The following is a 13886-nucleotide window of genomic DNA, read 5'->3' as shown; positions in this document are numbered from 1 at the left end:
TCAAAGGAATCCATATGGAAAATCCCTTCTGCTCAATACTTTCTACATGTCACAGATCACAAAATACACCCTCATGCACTGTAACAATATTCAGATTTGTAGCAGAACCCTCCCCAAATTCTGAAATTTTACGTGTTAGATATCTAAGTAGGAGTCAGTGACATTTCCAAATGTACTCTTCTCCTGCACTTTCTAAAATTTGAAAAAGCCAGAATTGCCCCCTTCTATTGTGTAGAAAAATGGTCTCTGGACTGTTTTTAGCAGAACATCTCTTTGTCTTTGATTAAGACACTGGAAATGTTCCTCATTGAGCAAAGCCATAGCATGTTGGGTGACAGGCTTGGTTGTCTGATCACTTTATAGTGGGGAATAAAAATATGACTGAGCACTAATGCAAGTGCTTGAGCACTGACTTTTAATCAAAGAATAAAGTACAGATTTGCATGGGGGTTTTCCTTATCTAATCCTTATTTCAGATGCCCTTTGAAGCATAATTTAAAGGAGAGATTATCAGGGACACAGTCCAGTAAGGTGCTGAGTGATTCTGAGGTGGTGCTGAATGCTATCAATTACCGTTTCTTGCCATGAGATTCAAAGACAATCAGTCTTGGCAGGATCTGAACCATGATAAATTATCAAGGTAAGACAGGTAATGAAAGTATGCAAAACGCGGAAGGTAATTTTATTTGACAGTGTTCAGTGTGACTTTTGTAATTATTAACTTAACCTTAAAAGCCTGAGATAGTCCTTATTCAAACACCTCAGTCTTATTCCATATTAACTGCTAACAACATCTCCTAACATTTCCACAATGAGGAGAAGGAAGACAACAGATTCACCTTATTTGTCAACAAAACTGGGTGAAGGGAAGGAGAAATTAAGACTGAAGCAAGAAGTTGGTCTGATTAGCGGAGTGTCATTAATTGCAGGCACCATGATAGGCTCGGGGATCTTTATGTCCCCTGAGTGGGTACTACATCATATGGGAAGCCCTGCCAGCAGCCTGCTTATCTGGGCAGCATGTGGTCTCCTGGCCATGTTTGGAGCCTTGTCATACGCTGAGCTTGGAACCATAATTAAAGAGTCTGGAGGAGAATATATTTACATCTTGAGGATTTTTGGTCCTTTTCCTGCTTTCCTTTTCGCCTACACTTCTGTTATCCTGGTGAGACCAGCTGGTTTGGCAGCTGTCTGTCTGAGCTTTGCTGAATATGCCATTGCGCCGTTCTACCCAGGATGCTCATCTCCACAGGTTGTCGTCAAATGTACAGCTGCTGCCTGCATCCTGTTTTTAACTATCATCAACTGTCTCAACGTGAGGCTGGCAACATCTATTATGAACATTTTTACAGCTGCCAAAATCTTGGCTTTGTTGGTGATTGTGGTGGGTGGATTGGTGCTGCTTGCCAAGGGACAAACTCAGAGTTTTCAAAATGCTTTTCAAAACACAACTGCAAGTATCGGGGCAGTTGGAGTGGCATTTTACCAGGGACTCTGGTCCTACGATGGGTGGAACAACCTGAACTATGTAACTGAGGAACTGAAGAAGCCTGAGGTGTGTGAGTGTCCTGGGTTTTACTTAATCCTGCTGTTAATATGTTTGATTCTATCTATGATTGTGTTAAGAGGGGTAATCAAGGGATTAGAGCATTGAGGAAAGACTTCTGAGCCTTCCTCCTGGTTTGTTCTGTCTTCTGGGGCAAGACACCTATGGATGTGTCCAGAAAGGATAAAAATTAGTCTCTAAGTAAAATAACAGCCTACCTATAAGAAAGCACTAAAAGACCCCATTGCCTGGAAGAAAGCTATTAAGCCGTACTTAGATGCTTTGGGGATGAAGTTTTGTCTTAGTGTTTAGAGGATCTCACTGTAGACACCTAGATTAATGCAGAAAAGCACTCACTGCTATAATCCATAAAGGTTTCTTAACACCACATTTTCCCTAAAAGACTTGATCTATAATGTATGCTTCAAAAAAACACTTATCTCTCCTCATTGCATGAAGGGGGAACTTGAGAGCAAGCCAAGCCTCACTGGAGAGGGAATATAACTCTCTGAATGACCCTTGTCTTTAAGCATCAGCCCTCTCTGTGCCATATTACCTCTTTTCACAAATTGGACACTACAGCAGTGAACAACCCTTTTTTAGAAAGAGCTTTGTGAGTGCAGAGTGCATAGAGTGTGCTTTCTACCAGTGTGGCACACAAGATTTTACAGATTAAATGAAAATACACAGTTAAATATTAACCTCTATGGCAGCAAAGATCCTAGGATCATGTGGGAACTCTCCCACAGGATCATGAGCACTGATATACAGACCCTTGGGAGTGGAGGCAACAATGTAAGGTATTGCTGTATCTTGTCCTATGGTGCAAATGGGGAATGCAAAAATTGATATTTCAGGTTTTTAGATGTATACAGTTGCTCTATGATCACCCTATTAGTAGCTTTTTTCAGGTCCTTTCAGCTGCATAAGTGTTTGTTGATTTTATTGAGCCTTAAAATGATCTGTGGTGTCCCAAGATAGCATCCTGTCAGTAGAAAAAAAATAATTCTTTCCTAGAGCAAATCTCCTTTGTGCTGCCCTGCTTTGATTTAGCCTGCAGAGGCATTAAATGTGATGCAACACACACTGGTACTTCATCCATGTCAGTGGGATGTTCATGGGAAGATGCAGCACACCAGGAGACATAACACACTAGTAACAAATAAATCAATATTGAAGTAATCAAGAAGTATGCAACAGACATCTTGGACAGCTATGAAACAAAATCTTTTTGAATAAGAATTGGGGTTTGGTTTTCTTTTTCTTTTTTGAAGACTAACTTTTGAAATGTACCACTTTACTGTTTGCCTGACATCTTTGGGAGACTGGTGTAAAAATTGCCTTGTGAATCTGGATCTGTCTTGTTCTGTGGAAAAGCTTAGTGAGAGAAGGGGTTTGAATGAGAGATGTGGGTGATGGCAAAGACAAAACAAACAAAAAAAGCCCAGTGCAAGCATAAATGTGCTGCACCTAACACTCTTGTCGTCCCTTTTCCAGGTGACCCTTCCCAGAGCTGTGATGATTGCCATTCCTTTGGTTACATGCCTGTATTTGCTGGTAAATGTGAGCTACTTAGCAGCCATGACTCCATCTGAACTGCTGTCTTCAGGAGCTGTGGCCATCACTTGGGGGTGAGCTCTGCGTGGGGCAGTACAGCCAAGGCAGCCCAGTGCAATAGGGGTTCTCTCCCGAATTTCAGGAGATTTAGGCGCTATTCCCAGTGGGAATGGCAGCGCTGCATTGGTCAGGCCATGTTGTGGTGGTTTAGCCCCTGCCGGGGTCTGAGACCACGCGGCCGCTGCCCCTCCCCCACAAAGGGAGTGAAATACAAAGCCCCAAGACTGAAATAAGGAAAGGTTTAATACAACAGTGCAATAGCAACACAACAAACAACAGCAATAACAATAACAGTAATAGTGATAGCAGTGAACAGAGCAAAATAGCTACCAAATACAGCAGTTTGAAGCACGATGTACAAAACCACGAGTGCACCGCGCTCCGCGCCAGGAAAAATGTGACCTGCCAGGATGTGACGCCGCATGGTATCTGAATAACCCGGCTAGAGCTCCCCCCCTCTGCTGGGGAAACTTAACCCTATCCTGGTTAAACCAGGACACCATGTCTACAGCACCTTTGAGAAGGAGAAGTGTTATACATGAGTTGGGTAGCCTGTGGTAGTTGTATCTTTATGTTGGCTTGTGCTTTCCCAGAGTTGCAGAGAAACTATTTGTACTTCCATCAACCTGAAGTGTTTGGTGATATTAAACAGGCTCTGTGCAAGACAAGGATTTTAGGAAGAGAAGGAAGGGACTGTCATGAGAGATGTAGGCACCATCGACTTCTAACCACATGATCTTCCACCAGAACATCCAGCCTTAGTCTAAATATTTCCAAAGACACAGTATCCATGATAGCTGTAAATGAGGCATCTGGCAGAAATGATGACACAGTGTATCCAGAGATTATGTTGCTGCTCATCCTCTTGCTGCTCATCCTCTTCCTAAAAAGTCAGCAGTGGCTTTGCTTCTGTATGCATTTCACAAGACCTCCAGTTTGAAGATCTGACGCAGTTCTTCCTAGATGTGTTCTCTAATAACCTTTGATGTCATTGTAAGTAGGAGCTTTTAAAGGTCTAGTGCTTTGTTTGAACAGGTTACAAAGCCTCACTAAGCTGCAGTGTCATGAACTTTCTCTGCACTTCCTTTCCCATCATTCCTGCTTAACAAGTTATTTGTGAGCTTCCTCCTTTTTAACACATCTTCTTTTCCTGCCTGATTAACCTTTTCACCCCAAGAGTGCAATTCAGGAAGAAACACTGAACTAGCAACAGGAAAGCTGGGCACTAAAAAGCCTGGAGGACAGGTAGATAGCCACAGGCTGAGGAGGGTGTAATGGCTGTGGTTCATGAGCAAGAAATGCAGCTATTCAGGTCATTAAGAAAGGATGGGAGGAGTATAAAGAAGCCAGAGAAGGACATATCACATTTAAATGCATTTATCCCCCATATAATAAGAAAACTGTCAGAGAGAAACATTGTTCCATGGTGAGAGGCGCACCCACAAAAGGAGCTCGTGAAACTCTGTCCAGTGTTTCTTTGATGCCAGTGATTTAATAGTAACTGCAGATCTCAGTTTGCTTGTAAGAAGTTACTCACAATAGCCCCTGTAGTTAACTTTCAGGGTCCAAACACCAAAGCACCAATCTCATAAATGCAAAATACACAATTTCTAAAGATTTTACTACTAATTTTATGATATAAGTTGTTTTCCCTTGAGATCTTGTGGTTATGGAGTCTCATGATCATAGGAGATGACCAGATTCCATAATTTTGAAAAAGGGAAAAGTTTTAGTTCTGGTTATTGCAAGTAGATTAATAACTTGAAGCCTGAAGGACCATAACTCAGATATTAAGCTTCCAAACTACATTTTTAAAATTATCCTGGTAGATAAGCTTCTGCCATGATTTTGGGAAGCCGAACTCTTGATTTTTGAACATTTAAGTGATACTAAAAAAGAGTACATATGGCTTAAAGACATACCATTCAGATGGAAATATAAATGTTCTAAAAAACTTTTGAATTTTGGATTTTTGCTAATTAGATGAACAGTGTGTTTGTTTGTGTATGTGTGTGTACCGTATGTGATAATTACCCCAAACACCATATTCTTCCTGCTGCTTCGTTCTGGAAGACAACCTTTACTTTTAGATGAGAAGATTATCATGTCTTCTAAATATTTACCTTGAACTCTCTTTGTAACCCTGCTACTTCTTCTGTTATGGAGAAAGCAAGTCATAAATATCTGAACATGTAGAACCAAACTTCTGGAATTCAAACAATTGCTTTGGCTTAAGCCTGATTCACAGTGTAGCAGAAATACATACATATGGGATTAAAGGGTCAAATTCTTATGCATATCGGGGAAGAGGTTATAATGCAGGGTATTTCTTCAGATCTGGTGGGAACAGCTTTTCTGCAATTTCCAAGCTAATATTGTTGGCTGTAATAGCAGTATCTCCAGGATTTACACCACAGCATCTGTACACAAAAAGGGGGTTTTGCCTGTTTTGACAGCTTTGTATGCCATTGCAAGGTAGATGTATGTAGGTATATATACACCAGGCAGGAAGAAAAGCTGCCTTTTCTGGACAAGACAAAGTTACTAGTGACTAAATATGATGGGAACTGGAAGAAGGCTTTAAATCATTAGCAAGGCTTTGGAAAAAATTTCAGTGAGAATAATGGAGGGAAGAAACCTGTCTGGATCAACAATGAGTATTTGATATATCTGTGAGCTGGATGTTATGCTCTGAACTCTTTCCCACCTCAGGGACAAAGTCCTGGGCAGTTGGGCATGGCTCATCTCCCTGTCGGTGGCACTGTCTACGTTTGGTTCATCGAATGGCACGTTCTTTAGTGGAGGCCGTGTGTGCTACATTGCTGCAAGGGAAGGCCATATGGTAAGTACAAAAAAAAAAAAGGGGTTCTGGCTTGCTTTGAGCAACTTTACCTTCTTGTGGTACTAAAGCAGAGAGGAAAACACCGTGTATGTTCAACTGGTAGAGTGATAGCTCTTCAGTGGTTTGTTTCTTGCTCACTCTCTTCACCGTCTTTATCACATGTAATATAGATGTTGTCTCCCGACTTTCTTCTTCAGCCACGTCATTTCGGAAAGATACATAATTACATCTAGCCTGATTTTTAAGAACAGCTTTGGAATGAACAGCTGAAATAGTGCTGTATTGGAGCATCCTACTCAGGCTCTGGGGTGAACTAGCCAATAGACCTTCCAGGGAGGGGAAACCTGGCTGTGCTTTTGTGGTGTAAGGCACCCTTGCACGCACCGGGAAGACAGCCCAGCACTGGCAAGCTGCCTTTACATGCAGTACTGACTATGCAAGCTGGTCTCAGGGGTGTTCCAGCCTTCCCATGGGGTAGTCCAGTTCAGATACAGCATAGGATATCTCTGCTCTTCAAGCTTCATAGCAATTACAAGGTGACACTGAACCTTACATCTCCCCTAGCTGGGGTTTTTAATTGGTTTTGTTAGGTGGGACCAAATCTGGTAGCTCAGCAGCGGCCAGGCTGCTGCAGCTCCATGCTCCCTGGCCCAACCGGTAAGTTCAGCATGTATTCCCAATAGGCACACACTCACAAACACAAATATACAACATATATATATATACACACATACATAGGTATATATATATATACATATACAGACAGCAGGCCACAGATCTACAAATACAGACACACTCAGTGCTCACACAAACATTAGCACAAACAGCACGAAGGGCCTTATTTTGTTCCCTCTCTGGCTGATCAGGGGTCTGTTACAGGGAAATATATATATAAAAACATATACACAACATGGGACCCTCCAGCAGCTGGGCTCAGACGTTCAGTCTGCCCAGTAGCTCCTGGATCCCAGTCTCCCCAGTTGCTGGTACCTGAGCACACAAGCCCCTGAGGCCACTGCCCCACTCCAGCTGCTGGTACAGACCCCCACACCTCCCCACACTTCTCCCTCTCAGTGCTTGTCCTCCTCTCTTTTGAGCAGGCACGCTGTGTTCCTCCTGGACCTTCCTGCTTCTTTGGTCCTTCCTCCCCACACCATCTGTCATTTCTGCTTTCGGGTGTGAAGGGTACCACCCCACACCAGCTCCACTCCTTGTACATAGGAGGGAATCTTTTATGTATATGAATGACCAGGTTGGTGGAGATGACTGGATTGGTAGTTACTGCTTTCGGTGGTTACTGGTTTTGGTGGTTACTGGTTCTACAGCCTCTTTTAATGATGACAGTGTCTGCTGTATCGTGGCAAGCTCTGCACTAAGCAGTTCACAGATGGTCTGAATCTGACCATACCAGACTAAGAGATGAATGCTTATGCCATTTCTCAGACACTCAGCTCTAACAGAAGTCCTTGCATGATATTTTGGTTGGAAATAAAAAAAAAGAAAATAAAAAGAAAAAGAAGCCTTTGTCATTAAACTTTCCCAATGAACCAAACAATAAAGAGGCTAATAATTCTCTCCATGTTCTGGGACAAATCCTGGTTTGCTTTGTGGTTAGTTGCATAAATGTTTCAGGAATATTCCTTGTTTCATTTTCCAGTCAGCCCAAGAGAAGTCATGTCCCAGAGAGACGTGACAGAGGGCAGAAAAGTGGGATCATGCACAAAGTTCTGATGATGATCAGGAAAGCTCCGATTTGACTCAACCTTTGTTGCACTAGTAGTTTGAAAACCTCATCTTGCTTGCCTATACCGAGCATATTTGATATAAAATCAGTGAGACACAATAAAAATATCCTTGAGGGAGGTTTCTGTGTTTACACTCCTTGGAGTTGAATTGCCTTTATATTATGCTTATTTGATGATTAAGAGTGGCTCTGGCTGCAGTCAGATGTTCCACCGGCAGCTGAGGGGGGTGAGTAAGGATCTCTGCATGTGTGATATGATGATATATTGTTTTGCTTTGGCTTTCAGCCAGACATTCTGTCTATGGCTCATGTGCGATGCCTCACGCCCTCCCCTGCTCTGCTGTTTACATCTACTGTGTCTTTAATAATGATAGTATCAGGAAGCTTCACCAGTATCGTGAACTTTTTCAGGTATGTATGTGTAGCATTTCTGTTTGCATGCCCTGTGCTCCTGGTTTTTGACATTGTTTTAGAAGTATTTTCTTTTACTATTTTTTCTGAGCCTGGGCTATTGCTTTCTAAAGAATATTGTGAGGGGAGTGGGGGAAAAAAGAAAAGAGAGATCTTAGAAACCAGCATCTTTGCAACGCATGAATGCTTCTGTCACTATATACTTAACTGGATGTGATTCATTCTCATACTGAAATGAGTCTATAATATTCAGATCATTCTAAAGTTCTCATTGTTTGTGCTGGAAAGGAAATGAATGGAAGAACTACTAAATTTATATCAATAGTCTCCTTTTTAATTGGAGATATGAACATCTGGGATCTGCAAGGCAGGCCTGGCATTCCTGGATGATCTCAACCCAAATGTAATGCTGTCTTTTTTTCCTTTTTTTTCTTTTTCTTCCAGCTTTATGGCATGGATTTTCTATGGCATGACTATTTCTGGTCTCCTGTATTTAAAAATCAAGAAGCCAGAACTGTCAGGTTCTTACAAGGTGAAGTAATAACATAACACCCTCAAACCCTTTTCCTATATTGCCCAAATGACTAAGAGATGAGGAAAGAAAGAGCACTGGGGCTGGTTGCTTACAGATTTAGTGTGATTGTCCTTCCTTTTTTAATTTCATGTTTTGTCTCAGCAAAGTCAACGAGGGGTAAGATAATGTGAATATACAGACATAAGTCAAGGTTGAATTCTCTGTCTTGATAAGCTAACAATGCACTGCTTCACTGCCTCTCTGTGGAAAATATGTCTACCATATCCTCTTTTTTTTCTAAAAGATTTAAGAGGAAAATGAATGATCATTCTGATCAACAATGCAGTCACCTGTTTATGCTCTCAGAGCTTGGTCACACTCCTCAGAGGGTAGCCCAGGCGTAAGAACCTTGCAGAGGACAAAAAACTCAGCCAGAATGCCCCAAGTTCTTTGAGATGGCCAGGGCACAGATCTGTTCCCCACAAAACAGGGAAGTGGAAGGAAAGGAGCAGTTACCTGTTCTTCCCGCTGGTGCCCTGAGTGAGTTGAGCTGCAGTGCTTCCTCAGTGACTGAGGGAAATACTTCTACAGAAAAGATCCCAGGAACAGGGGACCCATGAGACCCTGAATGCAGGACAGTGAGTTTTCCCTGAGACAAGCTGAGTGAACATCCTGGTTTTCATGGGGTTCCTCCAGGAGATAGATGACAGGCTGACACTGACAGGCTGTGCAAAGCAATATTGAGTGTCCCCATGGGGCGTAGCACGAAGGAGAAGAGCAGTGCTCTGTTAAGTCTTCCAGTCACTGGCTTCTGTGGCTCTGTCCTGAAATTAGGATGCTGGATGAGGACATTCACCCAACCTGTTGGCTGAATGGGATTTAAGGAAAAGAAGTTCTGTTTCTGCAGTAGTGTTTCATACACTGTATAAAGATCCCACAGTCCTCCAGGCCAGTCCTGTGGGGATGTCAGCCTGCTGCAGGCTTTGGTTTGATAGCCTAACTCTTTCCTTAACTTAGAAGCAGCTCATGTCTGAGGGTTCTGGGTCAACTACAATGTAATGGCTGATGTCCTGCAGAATCTGTATGCGTGTTGCAGGTTTATATTTAAGGGAAAGAGTTCCCTTTGTTTGAAAACAATGATTTTTATTAGCATTTTGCCAAAAGTGTTAGAACACAGAGGGGAGGGAGCAGAGTAGAGCATCCCACTAAGGCAGACAAAGCCAACGGCAGGTCTTCTCCATGCTCTCACAACATTTCCTTTGGTTTGTATCAGTGCCCTTGTGTTGGACAAAAGGCACAAATGTAAAAATGGAAAAGCCCAGCCTGAATGTTCAGTTTTTCACCTTGCTGTGAAATAATTTTGTCTTGTGCATTCACTAGCCTTTGAGGAAGGTTTGCTTCAAATTTAAATTTAGATGCTTTCTGACCAGACTTACAGAAATAGCCTCTGAGACCACCTGTCCACCTGTCAAAACATGAATAAACCTTTTTTCCCAAGGGTGCTAAGGTTCAGTCATGTGATCTGTACACATTGCTGTGTGTTTTGTCTACAGCTCAGCTTTTGGATGCAGGGTAGTAGGGGGAGCAAGAGCAGACCTGGAACTAAAAACAGTAGTTTGCATCTTCAGGTCTGGGAGGGCAGGGAAGAGCAGGGGTTAGGATGTGTGACGATGGTGTAGCTCTTGCAGGGATGTTCAACCCTGGAGTGGGGGTCGGCTGAGAAACAGGATGTCTGGATTAATTGGGATTTCTAGGTAATACCTCAGGTTGCAGCAGGGCTTCATCTAAAAAGCCTTCTGCAGAAGTTTCAGGGTTGTTGAGACCCACGGTGGCCCAGGATTACGTGAGTCTTTACGCTGATATTTTGCTTTCACAGGTCCCAATTATCATCCCCATGATCGTGCTGATGGCAGCTGTGTACCTGGTGTTAGCTCCCATCATTGATCAACCCCAAATTGAGATTCTCTACATCGTCCTGTTCATTTTTAGTGGCATCATTCTTTATTTCCCTCTGGTTTACTTCAAGTGCCACCCTCACTTTTTACAGAGAGTCACTTTACATCTCCAGTTGTTCCTGGAAGTTGCTCCGACCACCAGAGATGCAAACTGAGATAACGTCCTCCTGGTGTATGGCTGCCTGCTCCTCATGGTTTATCCCAGCACCTTGGTTTTCAAGGCTCAGAAAATATTTTTCTGCAAGGGAGAATGAGTAGAATGGAAGTGTCACTAAAATGTCTAGCTGAGAGGGACTAGAGCCATTACTCTTCATGTTTTCTTAAAATTCTGTTTTTCTCATTTTCAGCTCTGCCTTGGCAGATTACATACAAATTCCAAAGGAATATGTGCTTTTGAATTTTCCATCCCAAGAAGAGCTGTTTGTCAAAATCTTAGCTCTTATATTTCAAGGCAACAGGCAACAAAATTCTGGCAATGAAATATTACTCCTATAGCAGGCTGTGACCCTAAGCCATTCCTAGCAATGCCTTTAATTATTTCCAACTAGTTCTGCCCACTGTGAGTGCAGAGCTTCTCAAATAAATAAAGCATGGGCACCCCATGTTCACAACAAAAAAACCTTTTCCACTCAAATATTCACTCTGGGAGTGTGCTTTTTCCTTGTTCCTTCCAGTCCCAGGTGCACAGTCACAACAGTCCTTTCTCTGTCTCAGTACATGGGTTCCACTACATTTCAGCTCAAATCATCCTACATCTCCCATAGAAAAACCTCTGAGTGAGATGAGGAGTGCTTTTAAAGCTCTGTTAGTTTACTCAGCTGAGAATGCACTTCTCATCTGGGATCCATCCATTCATGGTGAGGACACAGGCAACATCAGCTAAGTACTGACAGTCACCCAATACCCTTCCTGTAGTTTCCCCAAAGATAAGTAATTTTTCTTGTGACAAAGTGAGCAAAAAAACCAATCTACAGCATATGTGCCAAACAGATGCTCTCATTGTGAATTAAAGAAACCACATACTGAGCTACGTTAGGAGAAGTGTGGCCAGCAGATCAAGGAAATGCTCTGTCCCTTTGGACTCAACACTGGTGAGGACACACCTGAAATACTGAGTCCAGTATTGGGCCGTGCTGCTCAGGAGGGAGATGTGAAGACAACAGAGCCAGGCTCTTCCTGATAGCGGCAACTAGGGGCAACAGGCACAAATTGTGGCTTGAGATGTTCAGGCTGGACTTCAGGAAAATTGTTTCACCATGAGAGCATTGCAACCTTGCAGCAGTGTGAAGGAAGGTAGTGAGATCTCAGTTCTCATACATTTTCCACCACAGGCATTTCCACCAATTTCCATGATTCTAAAGGCACAACACAAGAAAGTCATGGGCTGTGCTCTCACCCACACCTAACACACTGCAGTTGCTGTTATTTCCCATTAGCCTGAGGCTCAACCCCTTTTCTCTTCTTCTAGGGGATAGACATTATATGCTGTTTTCTTTCCATTTGTCCAGATTGCTCCTGGATGGGACCTGTTCGGTTATAGGCTAAAAAGGTCTAGATGTTAGTCCCTAACATGTCTTGTCATGTCTCAAAGTACTGAATGTTACTCAGGTCAACTTTCTGTCAGCATTTCTTCTGCAGATCTGTACCTAACACTGCCTTCCTGTAACAGGGTCACTTGATCTTCCAGGCCTCTTCCAGCCCATCTCAGAGCTGTGTATCTGATTACAATCTCATTCTGCAATGCCATCCCTTCTGTTCCTCTGAGTGGTGATACCAGCAGCTACAGAGATGCAACAACAGTCTTTTTTTCCAAGTGTTAGGTATGATAATGGGATCAGCCAGTTGCTGCTCATCTTCTAAATCCTTAGCTTAAATTGTGTTTGGGAGAATTTCCTTCCACTGCTTTTTACTGGAGTTGTCAACAAAGGCCAATGAAGGAACAGTTTTCCCTCCTGAATCCTATGACAATGCAAAATTCTTGGGACGCCACCTTGACTTCTCTCCCTGTATGCATTGATGCAGAGTGTGTACTTTACTTAAAGGAGTGATGAGCTCAGAACTTCTAGGTTAACTTCCCATCACTGCCCTAGGCTCTTCATCTGATGTAAGGCAAGCTTCTTAAAGGAGCTGTATCTCAGCTACTTGTCTAAAAATTAAGATATTATTTCTCTGATTATAATTTTTTGGAAACAATCTCTGTTTCCTACACATATTTATGGAGCCTACCCCATGGGACTCTGCTCTTTTGAAGATCTACAGTCCATATCCAAAAAGTGGGAATGTAAAGGCTTATTTAAAGGTTAGACATGCACAGTATTTGTGGGTTTAGCTACCTATCCTTGCGTACCTAAGTACAATCAGGGTTGGTGTTGTCTTCACATAATTCTTGTGGAACAGGAGTTATCGCACCTCGTTTATATTATGGGTGTAGTATACTACAGATGATGATAAGATGAAAGCATTGAGTGGCTTGCTCAAAGTCACACAGGAAATGTATGGAAAAGGTGACTGTTTCTCCCAAGGTCCAGTCAAGCATCTTATCATGTAGCCCATTCTTTCTCTCTGTGCACCTGTGATGTATGAACAATAATAATGAACACAAAAAGACTTAACACTTTAGATAAGCAGCCTTTATATGTTACTGGTTTGTGCATGGATATAGGGGAGCCGAAATGCTGCAAGTATCATATTTGGCACCAATCTCATTCTCTATGGATATTATTGTACAAGATTTTCTTTTTATCTATGTTGCCTAGGGTTTGCAAGCACAGGTGTTTATAATGCCAAAACAAGATGCTGAAAGCTCAGAGACTGCCAAGATAATTACAATAAAATGGACATTAAAATGAAGTGAGTTGACATGGTTGCTTCTGTTTTTCATCCAAGAAAAATAATTCCATAGAAATTTTACTGCATGAACATAAACAATCAGCAGCAGGCTCATCTCTCCTTGGATGGAAGGTTTAACTACATGTGCAGGTGCTTATATGTGCGTACGCTCATTTTTCAAAATGATTGCTTATCTATTTCAACTGCAGCATATGCAAATCAGAACCTCTCTTTCTTTCATCAGACATTTGCAATAGAAGTGTTGGGAAGAGGCAGCGTGTCCTTACCATTCATTACTACAGCACAGTAACAAACGTGATGGCAGGCAGAGCTCTATAGCTGCTGCTGTGTGTGCAGGTCATACTGTAAGATCATGTTGGTCCTGTCTCCAAAACTCCAGATCCCTGTCATCTGTACTTAGCTCCTTC

General features: G+C 42.4%; 1 protein-coding gene across 1 annotated transcript; it reads left to right on the top strand.

Annotated features, from left to right (window-relative positions):
• The first annotated feature begins 811 nt into the window (after positions 1-811).
• LOC141941715 (b(0,+)-type amino acid transporter 1-like) lies at positions 812-13488 on the top strand. Its single transcript, XM_074864694.1, has 6 exons — positions 812-1555; positions 3044-3177; positions 5876-6005; positions 8036-8160; positions 8605-8692; positions 10551-13488. The coding sequence occupies exons 1-6, from the start codon at positions 812-814 to the stop codon at positions 10782-10784; spliced, it is 1455 nt and encodes a 484-aa protein (XP_074720795.1). The 3' UTR covers positions 10785-13488.
• Positions 13489-13886: the final 398 nt, after the last annotated feature.

This window comes from Strix uralensis, chromosome 3 (assembly GCF_047716275.1).
Source record: "Strix uralensis isolate ZFMK-TIS-50842 chromosome 3, bStrUra1, whole genome shotgun sequence".
In the NCBI taxonomy this organism is placed as follows: domain Eukaryota; kingdom Metazoa; phylum Chordata; class Aves; order Strigiformes; family Strigidae; genus Strix; species Strix uralensis.
This window is presented reverse-complemented; position numbering and strand designations above follow the sequence as displayed.